Here is a 17,611-nt window from a genome sequence, read left to right on the forward strand (position 1 = left end):
ATGAGAGCATAGTAGACCCATGAGTAACGAATGATTGCTCAAGAAAATGCCCCAACCTCCTGGATTAAGTAGAAGGAAGTAGGTAACACGAGTAATCACAGCATCAATGCTATTACTATGTTCATAAGCTTCATAATCATCTACACAGAAAAACGCCCAACGTACACTATCCACACAAACACACCCTTCACAGTCTCACCCTCACTCTCACCCTCACCTTCCACCATCACTCCCTCTCCCTCTCCCTAACCTCCCTCCTGGGCCCCCCACCCCCCAACCCAAGCCCATCCTGCACACTCGCCCTCCTCAAAAACTGCATCCCCGCCGCCGGACTACTCATCAAGCTCCGCGGCCCGGGACTCGGGCTCCCACCACCAATATGCAACCCCCGAAGCCCTTCCGGTCCACCACCTCCACTTCCACCGTAAACACCACCCATCATCCCACCACCACCCCCGGAATGTAAATCCCCAAGGACACCCGCGGGCAGCCCCAACATCGGAATACTCGCCTCCGGCACAGCCTCAAGCCCAACAACAGTAGGCCTCATCGCCCCCGGCGTAGTCATAGCCTGCGGTGGCCCGCGCTCCAGCGTCTCCTTGTAGAAAGCCTCCAACCCGGCGCCGTCGTTGCAAAAGGCCTCGAGCTCCGTGAGGATCGGAATCGGGTCCACCGCGGCCGTCGTGTTTGCCGTCGTAGAACTAGAAGGCCCCCCCGACGCGCTGGAACTAGCCCTCATATCCGAAGCCCTCACCGCAGGCGACCCGCCACCACACGTATAGAAGACGGGCTTCACCATCGGACTGCTCATCGGCGTCGGCTCCGGTATGCCAAAGGGCGTGTAGGAACCCACGGGTATGATCCTGCCCCCGCGCTCGACAACATTGTTGGCACCACCACCACCGCCAGTCGGTCCACCACCACCGGCACTATTCGCCTCCCTCATATCTTTGAGTTCCTTATCCCGCGCCGCCCAGGCCCGATTACTAAAAAGCCTGTTCGCCAGCACCAAGAAATGCCCCTCATCCGTAATCTCCGCCAACAACACCCCAGACCGGTGGATATACTGCGAATACTTGAAATCCGGCCTCCCCCACGAGTAACTCACCTCGACATCGCGCGGGAAATTCGACGCGGCCTCCATGTCGAGCACAAAATCAAATTTCCGCATCAGCACCTTTTGATAAAAGTGTTTCCCGGGCGCCGTCTGCGGCGAGAACGAGTTGGGCTCGTAGTACGTCACCGGCTGCTGGCTCGGCGGCGGCACAGACAGCTTGATGAGGTACGGCCGCCGGAAGGGGTTGACTTCCGTGATGGAGCAGGCTTCTTTGATGGGTACCTCGACGAGTCGCAGGCCGTAGGTCGCCGCCTCGCGCGCCCAGCCTTCGACTACGTCCTCGATGAGTTTTGCTGTGACGTTCATCCAGTCGATGCGGATGTGGTAGCAGTTGTCTGGGTTATGGAGCCGGTCGTAGTGTAGGTCGACGCGCTCGGGTCGGTATGATCGCTTGCGGTGGTCCACGTCGTACTTGATGACTTTACTGAGGCAGACCTTGGGTACTTTCTTGTTGTTGAACATGACAGAGTATGCCGTCGGCGTGGTGGCGCCCGAGATGGGCGAGTTTTCCTCGTTGATAGACGTTGGCCTGGAAATCATGCCCGGCCGCGGCGAGTCCCGCGGGACGTTCTCCGACATGGGCGTCGAGGGCACCGAGACGTCGCGACCCCGGCGCGAGTTAAACCAGCCCGGCGGGTGTGGCTTCGCGTACTCGGTAGCAACGGTGTAAAAGTACTGTCCATCCCTAAACACGTGCCGGCGCTCAACGTGCTCAAACAGGCCGCCGCGGTCCTTCTTGTCGTCCGACGGCCGGTCGTACGTCTTGACCATGAGCATGTTGCCCAGCTGCTCCGCCTCCTCGCGGCTGTCCAGGTCCTCAAAGTTGTCCATGAGCCACGTCGTCATGTCGGAGCCGATGAAGCAGTTGTAGTGCAGCCGCAGATGCCACCTTCGATTCTGCAGCTTGACGCCGCCGTTCTCGACGGGCTGCTGGATTGCCTCAGCCAGCGCAGACAGGTTGAGGTTGGATTTGCGAAAGTGTTCCCGGCTCGTGATGAGCTGGCCCTTGCGATTTTCGCCCAGGCCCTCTACCAGTGGTAAGTTGTCGAGCTCGGCCGCGATGACGACGGAGGGGTCTTCCGTCTTGTACACAATGTCCAGGGGGTTGGGATCGCGCTTCGACTTTGCCGTCTGGTATCTCCGCTCAAACGGCGGAATGTACCGATACTTTTGCCACGACAGCGACAGCCGTCTGATACCTTCTAAGCGCACCTCCTCGGCGTTGTCGCCGGCTTGATTCCTAGGCACTGCCGACGACCGCGACACCATCGGGATGAGCACGAACCGCGTCCTCCAGAAGCGCAGATTCTCCGTCATCTCGTCATGGTGGCCCGCGAGATACGAGTCAATGTAGTTCCAGTTCCTCTCGGGTTTCGGAGTCGAGATGTCAACCTCCTGCGTCCGATAACCGCTTTCCATCAACGTGCGAATCGCCGGCCTGTACAGCGGGCCGGAGTTGGAGTTTCCAACCGTTAGCTCAGCCGGTTTGCGTATGTAGATATTCACCTCCACCTCCGTGCCATTAACACACGAAAGTTGGTGTATCGTGTTGCCCACCGACAAGAAGATGCTTGTGCCGTCCTCCATCGCCTGGTCGCGGGAGAAGATGTCGGCGATCCGCAGCGTCTTCTGCCCAAACGCCTTGGCAACAGATGGACCAATGACCACTTGGAACCCTTGCGAGAAACGGAGGCTGATCAGTTCACGTAAGAACTCCTCCCTTGATTTCGGCTCCTCCGTAAGCTCGTCGTCGGCGTTCTGCGCAATGACATACGGCTGCCTCTGATACTCCGTGTCAAACTGTGATTTTGAAGGAAAGTACTCGGTCGTGAGCGGCACGGCAGCCGGACAGCACAGAGCCTTCCACTTCATGACCTTCATCTCCGAAGTCCGAGGGAACACATGCTGCCACCGGCTATAGAGCACCGTGTCATCCACCTTGTTCCTGTCCGGGTTCGACGGGTTCAGCACCGTAAGCCAAGGCGAGATGGCCGTGGTCGGCGACAACGTAGACGGCAGCTCGGGCATAGCACCAGCGCGCAGCTTACTATTGAACATTTTCTGATTATCTTCCTCTGCCCTGAACACGTGAGAGTTCCTCTGGTCGGGGTCTTCCCGGAAATGGTCCTTGCGCGCCAGCGACGACGGCAGGACGGTCCCGTACCTATGCTGCTGGCCGATCGAGCTCTCCCCCCTGCGCGAGGAGGACTTCATGTTGATGGGTATACTCGGCGTCGAGCCCAGATCCTTGAGGGTATCCCGCGAATCCGACCGGAACAGCTGCGGTGAGAACGAGGACATCGACGTCGTCGGCTTGATGACCTGCGGCGATGACGGGCGTGGCATTGTCGACATGACCAGCGGCATCGTAGGGCTCGTCACGCTCTGCTCCGTCGATGCCTTGACCGTCTCGAAGCTCGCCTCCGCTGCTACCACCTTGGGCGCCGCGATGCCGAAGCCCCGCAGGCCGAGGCTGATCTGCCGCATAAACCTGGGAGGCTTGGACGGCGATGCTACAGACATCTTACCCACCACGCTGTGAGAATCAGGGGTCGTTGATGAAGAAGTAGAAGATGACGTCTGATTAGACGACATCCCCGCCGCTCCCGCCGATGGTGCCGCCGGAGGATGATTCGCAGCCTTCCTCGCAGCGGCCACAATCTCCGCTTTTTCGCTATCGACAATATTGACCGACAACTTGCGCCCCGCTGTGACTGCCGCAAGGCTTTGGTTCGGCACGATCTTCTTCTCGGGCAATGACGTCCCAAAGAGCCCCGCGTCCTCCATCAGCTGCCGCCTCGTCGTCTCCTCTAGGTCCCGTGACGCTCTCGCCCGCGCCGGGCGCCGCGATCTCGGCAATCTCGCCCTCGTCTCGTCGTACTCCTGCAGCTGCTTCCACAGCGATTTCTCGCCCGGCTTTACGAGCCTGTCAGGCATGAACTTTTGGAACCCGTAGACGTGGTCCACGAGCGTGTCCTGGTGGCGCTTCAGGGGTATCATGGCGATCTCGTCCGTGCCGCTGAGCCGCGATCGCAGCGAGCTCTTAGACTCAGTCGTCGTCACGGGGAACAGAGGGTCAGCCTGCAGCGGTGTCGTCTCGATCTCGTTCGTCTCTAAGACGCTGCGCATCTGCAGATCGTACATCCTCGCGCGGATCGCAAAGCCTTCACTCTCCTGGCCCTCCTTGTTCTCGGACACCGAGAGCGCGATGCCTTGATACGACAGCGCCTCTTCGGATGTCCCGGTCCAGTAGGAGACGTGCAGCCATTGGGGCACCGCGTACGACCACTCGTCCTGCGGGTTCGCAAGCTTGTCGATGCGGTGGGCGAGCTCCAGGCCCTTTGTCGGTGACAACGACTCGGACAGCGACTGGTAGCTGCCGATGATGGGCGTGGCCTGCTGCTTCGGCGTGCTCTCGCGGCTGCGTACGGACCTCGATCTCGATAGGCCGTGGGAACCCTCCGAGGTCTGCGGGTTGCGGTAGCGGAATAGCGGGACGGAGTGAAGCGGCATCTTTGGCACGCAGATGAGGTCGATGCCGATGCCGTTTCCGACGAGGGCCTCGGTGGTCCGGCGCAGAGACTCGTATTCGACCTCGAAGACGCCGGGACCGGGGCTGATGACGACGATGGAGATACCCGTCCGCATGAGGTCGCGGTCAACGTAGTCATGCGCGAACTGGGATGAGGCGAGGTTGATGGCCTCGAGGAAGTTACCATACATGGCCAGCGAAGACTCGGCTTTGACCCGGTTGGACGCGATGCCCTTGCCGCCGTTCTCCTCGGCAAGTGGCACGAATGCGCTGTTGGCCTTTTGGTGATGCAGGCTGATATCCCGCCGGAAGAAGTTGAACTCGCGCTTCAGCTGGTTGAGGATCGTCGTCCACTCCCCGCTCGCCATCTCGCTGACGACGACACGGTAAAAGTCTTTGTAGGGCCTACGATCGCCTGATATTTGCACGCCAGTGTAATAGTCCCCATGCAGCGTGCTACTCGCGAGCTCCGTCGTCAAGCCCGTGTCGTATTCCACCCTCGCGAAGAGCACGATGCTCACGAGGTGCTTGGCCTTGAGCTTGGCCCATTTCTTGAACAGCGCCGGCAAGAAGCCGTTGACGACTTTGTTAAAGAGGATCTCGCCGGATCCTTCCGAATCGAAATCCCACATCTCCCGCGCCATCTGTATGAACAGCACGTACCTCGCCGACTCGCTCCGGAAAATCGGCCTCGTATTCCTTGTGAAGAAGGCCGAGTGTATCTTTCGCCCGTCCACGAATACCGCCGTGACCTGCGCTTTTATCGTGCCCATGAATAATATCGACTGGCCCTTGTAGACCGTCCTTTCCGTGAGCTCGCCGATAGCCAGGCGCCACATGTCTGATCGCGACAGGTACTGATCCTTGAACGAGAGCTCGACGTGTGAGGCCGCCGTCGCGGGGTTATCAGCATCCACAGGCGTCAAGAGTACCTGCGTACCCTTCTTCATCCCAAAGGCGTCTGCGATATGCTTGACGACATATATGTCGACATTGGGCAGTCGGCTCTTGAGCTCCTTGGACATCTCCTTGGCGACGCAAAAGTATTTTTTCCCCAGCGTCGCCCCCTCAGGCGCCGCATCGCCCTGTCCCGCTCCCGCGCCAGTGTTGTTCGCAGCGTTCCCGCCGCGCGTCGTCGCATGGTCCTTTATCGCAGTCTTATCGCCCTCGGTCTTAATGACGGTGATGGCCACGAGGCTCCCGGGTCTGACATCGCCCTTGATCACCTCCGGGCTCAGGAGCACCTCGTCGCGCGAGTACCCCTCGTTGACGCCGACGGTGCACCTCCGCTCGAGGCGGCGCTGCTTCACGGAGCTGGACGAGTTGTCGCCGCGGATGGTCGAGGCACTGGAGACGGTATCGGGGGATCGGGGCGAGCCGACGGACGATGTCGCGGAGGGCGGTTCGAGGCTGCTTCGGCTGAACTGGCGTAGGTGAGAAGACCAGTTGGGCCCCTTGCGCAAGGACGGTACCGCGCCGGCATTGCGAGGCATCGTGGGTAGAGAGCGGCGTCGTGATGATGGTATTAGTGGGGGAGGAGGAGGGCTGCTTGTTGCGCCACGAGGGAGGGGCTCGTCAACGGGGGCCTGTGTGGAGGGTTCGCAGTAGCATTTCGTTGCTGTCGTTCAATTCTACCGAATCTCTGTGTATGCTTCGGTGGTTAGGGGATTGTGAACCTTGCGAATGGCTTCAATCGGCTGTAGTTGAAGCTCCTTGGCAGTCCGTAGTGGCATCGTCACAAAGTGCAGCTCCGTCGCGACGGCAGAATTGTGGCGCCGAGCTTCCGCTAAGCCACACCGCCTACCGTTTTAGCCTACATTATCCCCAGGTTGTAGACGTTCGCATCTCCCAGGGTCTCACCTGGTCTCAATTGAGCGCATCCAATGTGAGACTCGGAACCTGTCATCGTGTTAGTCGCACTGCAAAACGCATTCCTTTTGACGGGGGCTCGTTTCTGTTTCAATTCCAACTTGATGTCTCCGATCCTCTCATTGAAGCAGACGTCAATTGCTCCGACAATGCTCACTAGAGACTTGAAATTGAAATATCTCTCAGTGGAAGTCAAAGCAACGAGGAATTGCTTCCAGGTGGGTTCCCAACTCTGATTTCTGTGGTCTCGTTCCTTCGCAACTCTTGACAATGGGAACCTCGTTTCGGTTCACCACCACAAGCTCTCGTACCAAAGCAACCAGCCACGTCAACTCGACACCATCCAGGTGTCCAATGAAGTCCGTACACTATGAACGATGGTCAACCAACTCGTGACACCTTCAACTAAAACTAAAGCAAACACTTTACCACCCTGCCGTCCCCGCCAAGTAAACATGCCGCACATACTGACGCGGTTACCCGAACTAGTGTCATCTGAGCAACAATCAATCCTCAGTCTCTCTCGACCACTGTTCAAAAGAGGGAATATACCTATGTGTGCCTGTGTCATAGATCTAGGACGAGTGAGCGAGCTGCGTAATGCCCAGAACCTACGAGCCATCAGCCCCAAACTTTGTTTACAGAACAGAAACAACTTCCGTGCTCCCTCTGCCTTCCCACGTGTATGTGCCAACCCGGCCCGGGACGGGCACATCTTGTCTCATGTCTGTGTGTCCCGAGTCTTGACAAAGATCGGGAACATGACCCGGCTGTACGAGGCTCTCATCCGTTGTTTCTCAAAGGTTGTACGACCGTTGATATTGTGACAAAAGCCCGTGGAAACATTCTCGTCGCTGTCTCGTTCATGGCTTTTCTCAAAACGACCAGAGCGCAAAGGGATCATAATATTTTACGGTACTTCCGGTTGACGCTCAATGCCCGACGACATGGCTCGGTTCAAGATCAACAAAAAGCAGCGTCTAGTTGCCACAATCGCAATTTCCGGCGGCTTCTTCATCGCAGAGCTAGTCATCGGATACCGCACAAAGTCCCTCGCTCTCATAGCAGACGCCTTTCACTATGTAAGGCACTTAGTTATAGCCAACCCTCTTCTGTGCCTATATATGAAGGCAGTGCATCTAACAAGCTATCTAGATGAATGACCTGATAGGGTTCGCCGTTGCCTTGATAGCAGTGATTGTAAGTCCTCCCTGCTTAAACCCACAACATGAACTGAAGACTCACATGCCGGAAAGGTCTCGGAAAGGAGATCCCCTCCACCTAAATCCCTAACCTTTGGCTGGAAACGTGCCCAAATCCTAGGCGCCTTCTTCAACGGCGTATTCCTACTCGCGCTGGGCGTCAGCATCCTCCTTCAAGCCTTTGAGAGATTCACACAACTTCCACGTGAGCCCCCTCCATACTGGTCGTTCTTGGACTAAGTTTGCGCCGAAGTACTCAACTATGCCTTAGATGTCGAAGATCCAGTGTTGGTTCTAATCATGGGCTGCATCGGCCTCGGGCTCAACGTCATAGTCCTAAGTTTCCTCCACGGTGAGCAAGATCTCCAATCAAGCCATGTGCAACGAATCTAACCCCAAAAACACAGAAACCCACCATCATGAACATATCCAAGAAAGACACCCCGACGAAGAATCCAGAGAACCCCCCTCACACTCACCACCGCCTCCATCCGATCCAAACACATCCTCAAACCCAGAACCCAAGCCATCTCTACCATCCGCCAAGCACCACCACACCCGCCCCCGCGACCTCAACATGCTAGGCGTCCTCCTCCACGTCCTAACCGACGCCCTCAACAACCTCTCCGTCATCGTCGCCGCCCTCATCATCTGGAAATCCTCTTCCAACGCCCGCTTCTACGCCGACCCAGGCGTCGGCGTTTTCATCGCCCTGACAATCATGCTCTCCGCCTGGCCCCTCTGCCGGCGCGCGGGGGAGGTCTTGATGGAGAGCGCGCCCGCGGGCGTTGATGTTAACTTCGTTCGGGGGGAGATACTAGAGGTAAGACAGAAGAGAAAAAAGAGTGAGGCTCCGTGTTAGATTATGTTCAAAAGTTGACTCAAGTTTGTGTTATTTAGGTTCCTGGCGTGCTAGATATTAAGGACCTGCTTGTCTGGCAACTCGATCAGACAACAACCCTCGCGACCGCACACATAACCATAACGGGAGACAGCATCGACAACTTTGCATCTACAGCCGACGCCATCGTCGCAAGGTTACAACAATACGGAATCCGCTCCGTCGCGCTGCAGCCTACCACTACACATCGACAGTCACACCAAGAAGTCCCACAAGAATTGAAGGTTGCTTGACGCGCATCAGATAATGGTACATGTAGCTTCCTACGGCCAATGTAATGGTGTTTGAGCCATGAGAGGGTGAGCTGGAGTGTTCAGCAGTCATCTATCCTCTTCTGAGAGTTCTCGTCGGCTTAGATTCTACAATCACCAATGAAAAGCATTGTACCTAACATCAAGCATGTGATTTCATACAAGTCCTCTTCCCCTCTGGTCGGGAATTCTTCTCGCCGCGAACTCGCACAAAGCTTACAAGGCTTGTCGAAGCGCCTCAGCCAATCCTCTCATACCCATGGGACTGTAGTCTAGGAATCAATACACACGCGCTTGAAAGTAAGACTGCTGCCTACATGCGTACAACCTCACAACCTCACAACCTTACCTCCCTCCGATGTACAACGGAAAAGTAGAAATGTCATCGTCATATCAGAATACCCAAACCCTAAGATGATGTGAGATAAAACAGCCCTTGCCGCCTCATATTCCATCTCCAAAGCCTTGGCACAGCCTCATTTGGACCTTGCCCCAAATCAAATCAAATCAATCCATCTCACTGCCGAAGAATCAATACGACCACGTCCCTTGGGGCAGGTCACATCGTCCTCCGTGCCGCCTCTCTGCCTCGCAGGGGGGGGACTAGAATAATCCGTCCGACTCGCTCGTCATCCAGTCACTCCGAGCAAAAAGAATAAGCTTCATCAACATAGTTTCTCACCAAATGATTGGTAATTGCCTGGGGGGCAGGGGACGAGTCACAAGACTTGGAAGACGGAGACTTGTAAGAGCAGGGTAGCAATAGTAAACGGCACAGAGAGAAAAGCTACGCCTTCTGCGCGGGAGTGCTTCACTCAGCTCCCCTAAATCTACGACCGCAGAAAGACAGCCCATCCAGCTTCCATAATCCCACAGAGTATCTTATCAAAGTTTCAAAATACACCAAGCTGAGCTGAAGAGGGAGGACAAATCATCTACACATCACCTAAACTACGCCACCCACCACACACAGCATCTCACCTAGGGCGGCGTGGGGATGGTCAACCTCGATAAACAACCGCACCAAAAACACATTGGTCATCGCCATTCCGCATCGCTATCGCCTCATCGCTAGCGCTATCTTTCCCACTACCTTATGGAGATTTATTTGATATCGCCGTCCCGATACCGTGGTAAGCGGTAAGCCTGGTCTCCTCTGCGGGGAACGGGAAACCCGCCCCTCGGACGCCCCCGAAATGGCGTGGGGGGAGGAACCAACAAATCTGCCGAAAAGTGGGATGCATGATTGCATCCATGATCCAGACTCGAGAGAAGGGAAACGTTGCAGAATATTTGGGATTTTCCAAACTGCAGAAATGCAACCGAGATCGCCTTAGCGGCAATGGTTCCTTGGAACAATGCGATCCCAAGGATCCGAGGTGTCTTCGAGGTGTCCTCGGTTGCCGTGGGCTGTGTAAGTGATTAGGAACCGAGATCATAGCATGTCAGCAAAGGTAGGTAACGGTGTGTTCCGCACCCTCACATCGGCTTCGAGCTATGGCGCCGCGCCCCGGGCCGTGTACTGCAACGGGACAATCCGATGCTGACATCTGATTTGTATCTTCCGACTACTATGAGTCAAATATTAGTTGATCGGTCTGTTTCCTCTGGTCACCCCGAAGGAACCGAGAGTGCGACAGAAGGCAACAACATGAGTGGCCCTATCAGCCGTTCGGCAGCGCTAGTCCTCGGCATGCAGACGTTGACTATTAGTTGCATTCGTCCCGATCACGGTCGTGCTTCATACTTGCGTGAGCGCGAGAGATATTAGCTCCAAAAGCCGTTGTAACTTGTCATAACCGTCGGGAACGCTACTATGACCCATGACTGCTGACATCGCTAGACATGTAACCGACATGCCACTTTGAGAAAGATTGTCGCCATCACCGCCGTGTGTAAGCCGGGCTGGCCCGGCCCGCGGACTGGACGGACGGGACAAATGAGTCGGTCAATAATATGGGTAAGCAGGAAGGATGGTGGGAGCTGACCGTCGGTCTCCAAATTGGCAAGGTTGGAGAAACCATCGGAATTATCAGGGACAAACCATTAAGCGTTGAGACACGGGACGATGGTCGGATCTTGCTGGTAGGTGTGGCAAACCCTCTGCGATACTACAAAGATACATCGTAATTAGGTACAACCCAACTTCTGTTCCAATCTGCGGGATTTCGAGTAAATTCACCGGCTTTTCTGGATAAGTTGCGAGTTGCGACAAGCCTGGAGGAACGGCTGACCTCGGTGAAATAGGGCCGACGACAGCAACGGACGTAAATCGACAAAAACCCGAACGGGGGAAGATCATTTCACGGCTGATGTCACTGGGATGGTGAATACGGGGAACCGTTCCGCCGGGTGTGCTCAGTCGCATGGCCATGTCTGAGAATTAGGATGGTGAATGGACCGAACGATAGGGGTTTCCCTTTACCCCGGCATTGGCCACACCGCTGCCTCTTTGCCGGGCTTGGGTGGCCAATAACTGATAGCTTATTCCCTAGGATGTTGGAAAATGAGATCATACCGCGGCCTTATTGATCACGAAAGTTTGTGGTGTAGCTTCGCGGCCTTGGTGTTGGATATCGGTGAGGCAGGTTGCAGCTAGACTTTGCGCGAGAACGCCCGCTTCGCCGCGTGGATGCTTCCGGATCCCGTTGACATTTGCGGCTTGTCCGGGAGATGAGAGGAAGCAACCAAGGCAGCAGGACCATAGCATGACCTAGTCGAGAAGCCAAGGTGAGGCTTGCTCTGTTAATGAGCGTCTTGCAAGGACAAACCGGCCGGCGACGGAAGACCACATACGACCCCCGGTGTCCCGTGCGTTGGGACACTTTTTGCGACGGCACGTTTGCGGCTTGCTTTGCTGGGCAGCGAATGCCCCAGGACTCCAGGAGCCTGGGAATTGGGCTGAACTTTGAAGCGGCCCCTGGGATAGGCAGCCCCCTGAGAGGACTTGTCTGTCGAGGATATATAACTTGTGCCTCGTTAAAGGTGTTGATCAGGAGCATCGCGCGGGACCGCGCCGGGGTGCATGATCGAGTGCCTATCGTGGAAGGTGTATCCAGCACCGCGACCTGATCGGCGGGCCCTTGATTGGCGCAGATAAACCGTTTCGCTTGGCTAAGAGCAACCACAAGCAACGAACCTCTGGAAAGGGCCGATGTGTGTCAAGATGGATGGATTTAGCGAGGATGTCTGCTGCCCGGCGGGGCGGTGCGTGTGTCCATAACCAATTCCATAACTCCATATCAAGTCGTAGGGGAGAAGCTCGGTTCGATGTGCGCCTCGCGTCGCGGTTGGAGGTGTGGTTTGAGGCTAACAAGAATAGGTGTGCGACGGTGCGACCTAGAGCGCGATCCGTGGTTATGACGCTGTTCAACAACAGACTGCTGGCAGTTGAATTTCAAGCGAACACATGGCGACTAGGACATCTACGCCAAGTTGCCGTGGGAGACGCAGCTGTTAGCTTGCAGCTGCCCTACGTGTATGTGTCTCATCTGCAGCTTGTGCTGCATTTCGACTTGGCACTGGCGCGTGGGAGGCGGCGCCTCTATTCGTAGGGGTCGGTCCCGATACATCGCCGTGGCGGTGCTACTCGAGACCACTACGTGTACGGAGTACCGGGCGGGCTTTCTGGTGTCACCTGGTGTGTGACTCAAGACGTAGACAACGCGTTTCCGTGGTAGATGGTCTCTTTGAGAATACCGATCAACAATGGTCACATTGACCACGACACTGACCAAAAGAAGTTCCCGGGGATGGCCGTGACTGACAGGTATTCTAGGTTCCGGTTCCGGTTCCGGTTCCGGAAGCCGGACAGAAGGCATATACCCTGCTGAGTTTGGACAACGTTGGGTCGATGGTCTGTGAGTAGCAGTGAGGGAAGGTCGGTGAAGCGGTCGCGTGTCGGGAAAGGGACGTGCAATTACGCTGCTGGACGCACCGAGGTCCTCGACCCGTCGACAACAGCGAGCATGGGAAAGCTTGATCGGATAATGGTTGGGCGACCGAGGCAATATGGTAAACGGGGGCCGGGTAAAAAGACATGGTGAGTTTGTCGGGATGACGGTGCGAGTGACAGCCCCTGTGTTGATGGCTTGTCGCAGCGTTACGCCGGAAGATGATGCCTGTCGTAGAGAAGTACATGCCCTTTGGAGAAGATACCTTGGTATATCCTGGAGTCTTGTTGGAGAGTGTTGGACCGGTGATTCGAACTCCAAGGTGTCGGTCTCTCACCGAGGATTGTAATCTCGCTGAGTGACTGGAGACTGGAGCTTCGCGCAGTGCGCTGTCATTGTAACCTGGCGAGTGGTTCTTATCCGCCAGACGCTCGGTCGTCCGCCCCAGATCGAGCCACTCTCAACCAGCACGACGGGATTCCACCTCTATCTGGCACTTGCGGTGCTGCTCCACGCTGCAGTCATGTCGAACAGCAACATGGTCGGCGTTGACTTGCATCGCTTCCCCTCGTGCCCCTCCATTTCTGGGCTTGTTCGGACCCGTGAGCGTTGTTTTCTGTGGCCTTGGAGGGGCTGGCCACGGCGGGGTGAGAGATGACAACTGTTGAGCTGGAGTAATAGCGAGTGATGAACGGGGCGGTGGCGGGCAGACAAGGACAAGACGAACAGTCATTAGTCGGTAACATGACCCTTTGCCAGCGACTGATGTAATTTGGGGAATATCTATCGACTCCGCAGGGGTATGCTAGGTCTCGTTGGCTGTTGACTGTTCAGAGTGGGTAGGGAAGTGACAGGCAGGCAGAAGATTTACGCCTCGTTGCCAGGGAGGCGTGAGCGCAGAGATGGAGGATCAACGAGGTCCGTCGGGGTCGGCTCCGAGAACGAGATGCTGGCGAGTGAGTGCTGCTATGGAATCGCAGAGTGGCCTGGGGTTGCAGGTAAGACTCTATGCCCTTGTTCCTGTGAACTCTTACAGTCGTACGGAGTTTGTGAGACGAGTAATGGCAAGGAGTCCATCTCTTTGACTTGTCGGCGCCCAAGTGTAGCTGAACTTGGTTGCGTATGTTTGAGGTTGGACTGAGTACGGAGTAGTGGAAATAGATGATGAATCCTCCTTCGGTGGCCTCAAAAGACCAGGGGAAGAGGCACGGACAAGACGACGGGCGCAAGAGAAAGACAAGCGGAAATAGCTCAACGTGATCCAAGTTGATTGACACCAACGTCGAGGCCTTACCGGATAACCTGGAGCCAGGGACGGATGAAGGCCGGTGCTGGTCCGAGGAGTTACGGTCAGCAGTCGTTGTCGTTGTCGTCGTCGTCTTGGAGCGCAGCGTCGCCAATGATGCTCTTGTTGCAAGGTAACTATTGGCGAGAGTGAAACCTCGAGGTGGGATTCATGCAAGGGGTAGTCGATGGAAACAGACAGGGCTGACGAGGCAGAGAGGAAAAGACTGGTGCGCAAGAGAAGGAGAAAGCCGGGACATGGGATATTCAGGGTTGGAGGCATTCAGTGGTACGTATTCTTACCTGGAGGACAACCTAGAGAAGGAGTTCCGGATGACGATGGAAACTCGGAGGAAGGAAGGAAGGGGTCGCATGGGGACGGAATTAGAAGGCAGCGGATTGGATGACGGCGGGCACGGCTGAAGATGTTTGGGGGTTTTAGACCACCCGTGACCCGGGATGCTCGATGCAATTTACCACTTGAGCGGGACGGCACCTACTCTCTTGAGTCATTGGTAAGTTGGTAATTGGCACGACAAATAGACATGGAGTAGCAGCATGGACAAGGCATATTGCCACTTGTGTGCTGTGATGGACACCGCCTGTTGTTGTTTTGGATACCTAGAATCGGTATGGTGAGAGTATCGCGGTATCCTAGGGATGAGTGTACCTAATAAGAGAGGAAGGATATGGATAAGAGGAGGGAAGAGAGATCACGAGACACCAGTTCGCCCCAAATTCAAGGTCCTCGAGTCACAAAACATGGGAACATGGGGTGTGAGTGTCAAAATGGAGGCTAATTACCCCGCTGTTGTCCAGAGTGGTCGAGCTAGCTTCTACCTTTGAGAAATTGAGTCTAGGGAATTAATGGCAGGAGACTTGAGATTCGCCGATTTGGATTGAGTCGTTTGAGACATTACCTAAGGGGACCATTCCTCCGCCGGGTCTACCCCGGCTCGTTACACCTTTCCTTTTTCTTTTTCCCTTCTTTCGTCTTTTGTTTTTCTTTTTATAGTCTCAGCTCTGTGTTCTCACACTATCTAGGTACACTGACAGTTCATGATAACTGCCCGTTCCAATCTTGTCTTATTCTCAACAGCGGGCACCATGATCTACAAGTATGATCTTCTAGTTCGCCTCCAGAGCCCACTGCCTTGCCCAGATACTACCCATTTTTAGAGGGGCAGAGAGACGTCAAGTAGACGCGGCGCTAGAGCAGAGACGCAGTAGCGGACGAGGCAACAGGCGCAAGTGGCCTGTATAAAAGATACGTACCTCGGACAGCACTTGCTACTGGATGCAGTGGACGGACGCAGTGTGGGTGGGCAGGCGGGTTTGATGCAGTCGATGCACGGCAGAGCAAGGGCTGTTTTGTTCACCGCATTTTTGGAGATACATCGAGAGCCCAATTACACAGCGTCGGCAGGCGGCAGGGCATCCTCTTTTTGCCCCCCTACCTCGATGTATCTTAGACTAGGCGACTAGGTAAGGTAGTTTCCCCCATGTTGCTATGTCTTGCTGCCGCTGCTCGTATCAGCCCTCGGGAATAGACACTGCGAGTCTGCAAGATGGAGGCGGAAAGAGATGGTGATCATCAAGATTCCAACCGTCCAACTACAGCCATGTATACTAGGTAGTGATGCAGGATGAGGTTGGTGGGAAGACATGAGATGATGTGGCTGCCGCCGCCGCAGCCGTTGCCGTTGCCGTTGCCGTTGCCGTTGCCGTTGCCATAGCCGCTGACCAAGCCTGACAGAGTCAGAAGTCAGACATGCCATCATCTCGCCGTTCGAAATGTGCCTCGAGCTAAGGTACACAAGAAGGGCAAGGTCAGGTACCTCCATTACCTAGGTACTACGGCAGGTGTCTAGTGCAAGGCAAGGTATTCTCGGGATGGGCGAGTTAGTACGTACCCGCCGTGCCACATTACTTACATGCCTCTTTCCAAGTTTCTCCGAATGACAACTGCGAGGGGAGGAAGGAAGTCAGAAGTTTAGAGTCAATGTAAGGATGGAAAGAACGAGATACTCCTGGAAGGAAAGATGGCGAGGCAAGTGACGACGAGGCGGAAGGAGTCGACTTCAACGAGTACGTATTCCTAGTCTGATAGATACCTTACTTACTTGACCCAAGGTATCCTCCACTTACCTCACTTACATAAGGCACGGTTAGCCACTGCGTAGTAATCCAAAAGCTACTAGTTGCAGGGTTCCAGATGGGAGAGTAAGAAGAGCACGATCCAGTGCTCCATATCAGCTCCACCGACCAAGATAATCCACAATCCACATCAAAAGGTCCCAGTCGTTGGGCCGTCGTTGTGGGCGTCGTGAGCGTGGCGTGGAGCGGGAGTCGGGGATGAACCGTGAAGAGTCAAGAAGACGAATGCCTTTAGAGATACATACTCCAACGAGTACGTACCCCACAGCTGCCCGCTCCACCCACGATTGCGGCACTTCCGTCCCTTTCTGCCCAGTGCCATGTGCCCGCCTCTCCTCCTCCTCTCTCTCTTCAGGTTGTTGCTTGTGCTTGTGCTTCTGCATCTTCTTCTCCCTTCCCGTCTGCCAAAACACCATCGACAACGCTCGAGTCCCTCCTCCGCGCAAACACCATGGACGCTGCACCATTTACCTGACCACACACCCCCAATTCCCGGACCATGTCCATGTCCATGTCCATGTCAATCTCTCTGCCGTGAGGTACCGACGCTGAGATTCCGGAAACCTTACCACCCTCTCCCGCACCCTCATCCTCGCCGCCCTCACCACCACCACCACCATCCAAGTACCTACCAACAACCAATACCACCACCACCACCACCACCACAACGCAAAACGGAGCAACTCGCTCTTCACCCGCCCTCGGCCTATCCCTTCCACCCTCTCTCGAGTCTTTCGCGACATACCGCTTGCACTTGCGGCTTGCGGCCTGTCTTCGTTTCTTCTGCCTGTTGACCAGGTTTTCCCATCCTCGACACATCACCTAATCCCCGCCAAGCTAAACCCGCCCTCTCTCTTTACGACGTCGGACACCACACAACTGAAATCGACATTCCGCCCGCCTCCGACACTGCCAATCCTCCAACGCTAATTACCACAAGTACACACCTCAAGTACCTTACACAACCCTTCCTTCGCATTACTTCATACCGACCTCGTCCACTTTCCGACTTCCACGACAATCCCGACACTATTCCGTCCAATCCAAATATCATCACCCTCCTCGCTCCCACGCTTCCACCAGTCCTATACTCAACTGCACTGCACGTCTGAAGTGTTGCCACAACACACTCTCGCTGCCCCGCGTCCGACGAATACAGGGCCCATACAACCAGTATTACAGATCCCTTCTGTCGCCTTCGTTGCTCTTCGCCAAAGTACGAGACCACCTGCAGTCGGCACTGCTCACCCCAGATACCGAACTCTCAAACCAACCCCCCCCCCCCCCCGGCCCATCTTGATCCGCCACTGCAATCGTCGCCGCCTTTGTCCCGACTATCTGGTTCTCTTTGACTGCGTCACATTCAACTGCGTCACACACTCCTCTCCTTCCGCCTTCGACGCAA

The 17,611-nt window shown here is 55.6% G+C and overlaps 3 protein-coding genes across 3 annotated transcripts; 1 reads left to right on the forward strand and 2 right to left on the reverse strand.

The window, feature by feature from the left end:
• Positions 1 to 226: 226 nt before the first annotated feature.
• Positions 227 to 6,322, reverse strand: BDP81DRAFT_376852 (uncharacterized protein; the record flags this gene model as incomplete). Its single annotated transcript, XM_060586759.1, has 2 exons — positions 3,776 to 6,322; positions 227 to 3,697 (listed from the first exon to the last, which is right to left on the reverse strand). The coding sequence occupies exons 1-2, from the start codon at positions 6,140 to 6,142 to the stop codon at positions 227 to 229; spliced, it is 5,838 nt and encodes a 1,945-aa protein (XP_060443609.1). The 5' UTR covers positions 6,143 to 6,322.
• Positions 6,323 to 7,465: 1,143 nt separating this feature from the next.
• On the forward strand, positions 7,466 to 8,854 carry BDP81DRAFT_323467 (cation efflux protein; the record flags this gene model as incomplete). Its single annotated transcript, XM_060584799.1, has 6 exons — positions 7,466 to 7,600; positions 7,674 to 7,718; positions 7,775 to 7,925; positions 7,992 to 8,072; positions 8,095 to 8,543; positions 8,621 to 8,854. The coding sequence occupies 6 exons, from the start codon at positions 7,466 to 7,468 to the stop codon at positions 8,852 to 8,854; spliced, it is 1,095 nt and encodes a 364-aa protein (XP_060443610.1).
• A 2,345-nt stretch (positions 8,855 to 11,199) lies between these two features.
• BDP81DRAFT_43989 (uncharacterized protein) lies at positions 11,200 to 12,085 on the reverse strand. Its single transcript, XM_060591449.1, has one exon. The coding sequence runs from the start codon at positions 11,872 to 11,874 to the stop codon at positions 11,398 to 11,400; it is 477 nt and encodes a 158-aa protein (XP_060443611.1). The 5' UTR covers positions 11,875 to 12,085; the 3' UTR covers positions 11,200 to 11,397.
• Positions 12,086 to 17,611: the final 5,526 nt, after the last annotated feature.

The sequence above is a fragment of the Colletotrichum phormii genome (assembly GCF_030913505.1).
Source record: "Colletotrichum phormii strain CBS 102054 chromosome Unknown BDP81scaffold_13, whole genome shotgun sequence".
Taxonomy (NCBI): Eukaryota; Fungi; Ascomycota; class Sordariomycetes; order Glomerellales; family Glomerellaceae; genus Colletotrichum; species Colletotrichum phormii.

Excerpts from the sequence above, each read along its gene's own strand:
- BDP81DRAFT_43989 (XM_060591449.1), bottom strand. The coding sequence starts at position 11,874 with ATGCTCCTGATCAACACCTTTAACGAGGCACAAGTTATATATCCTCGA.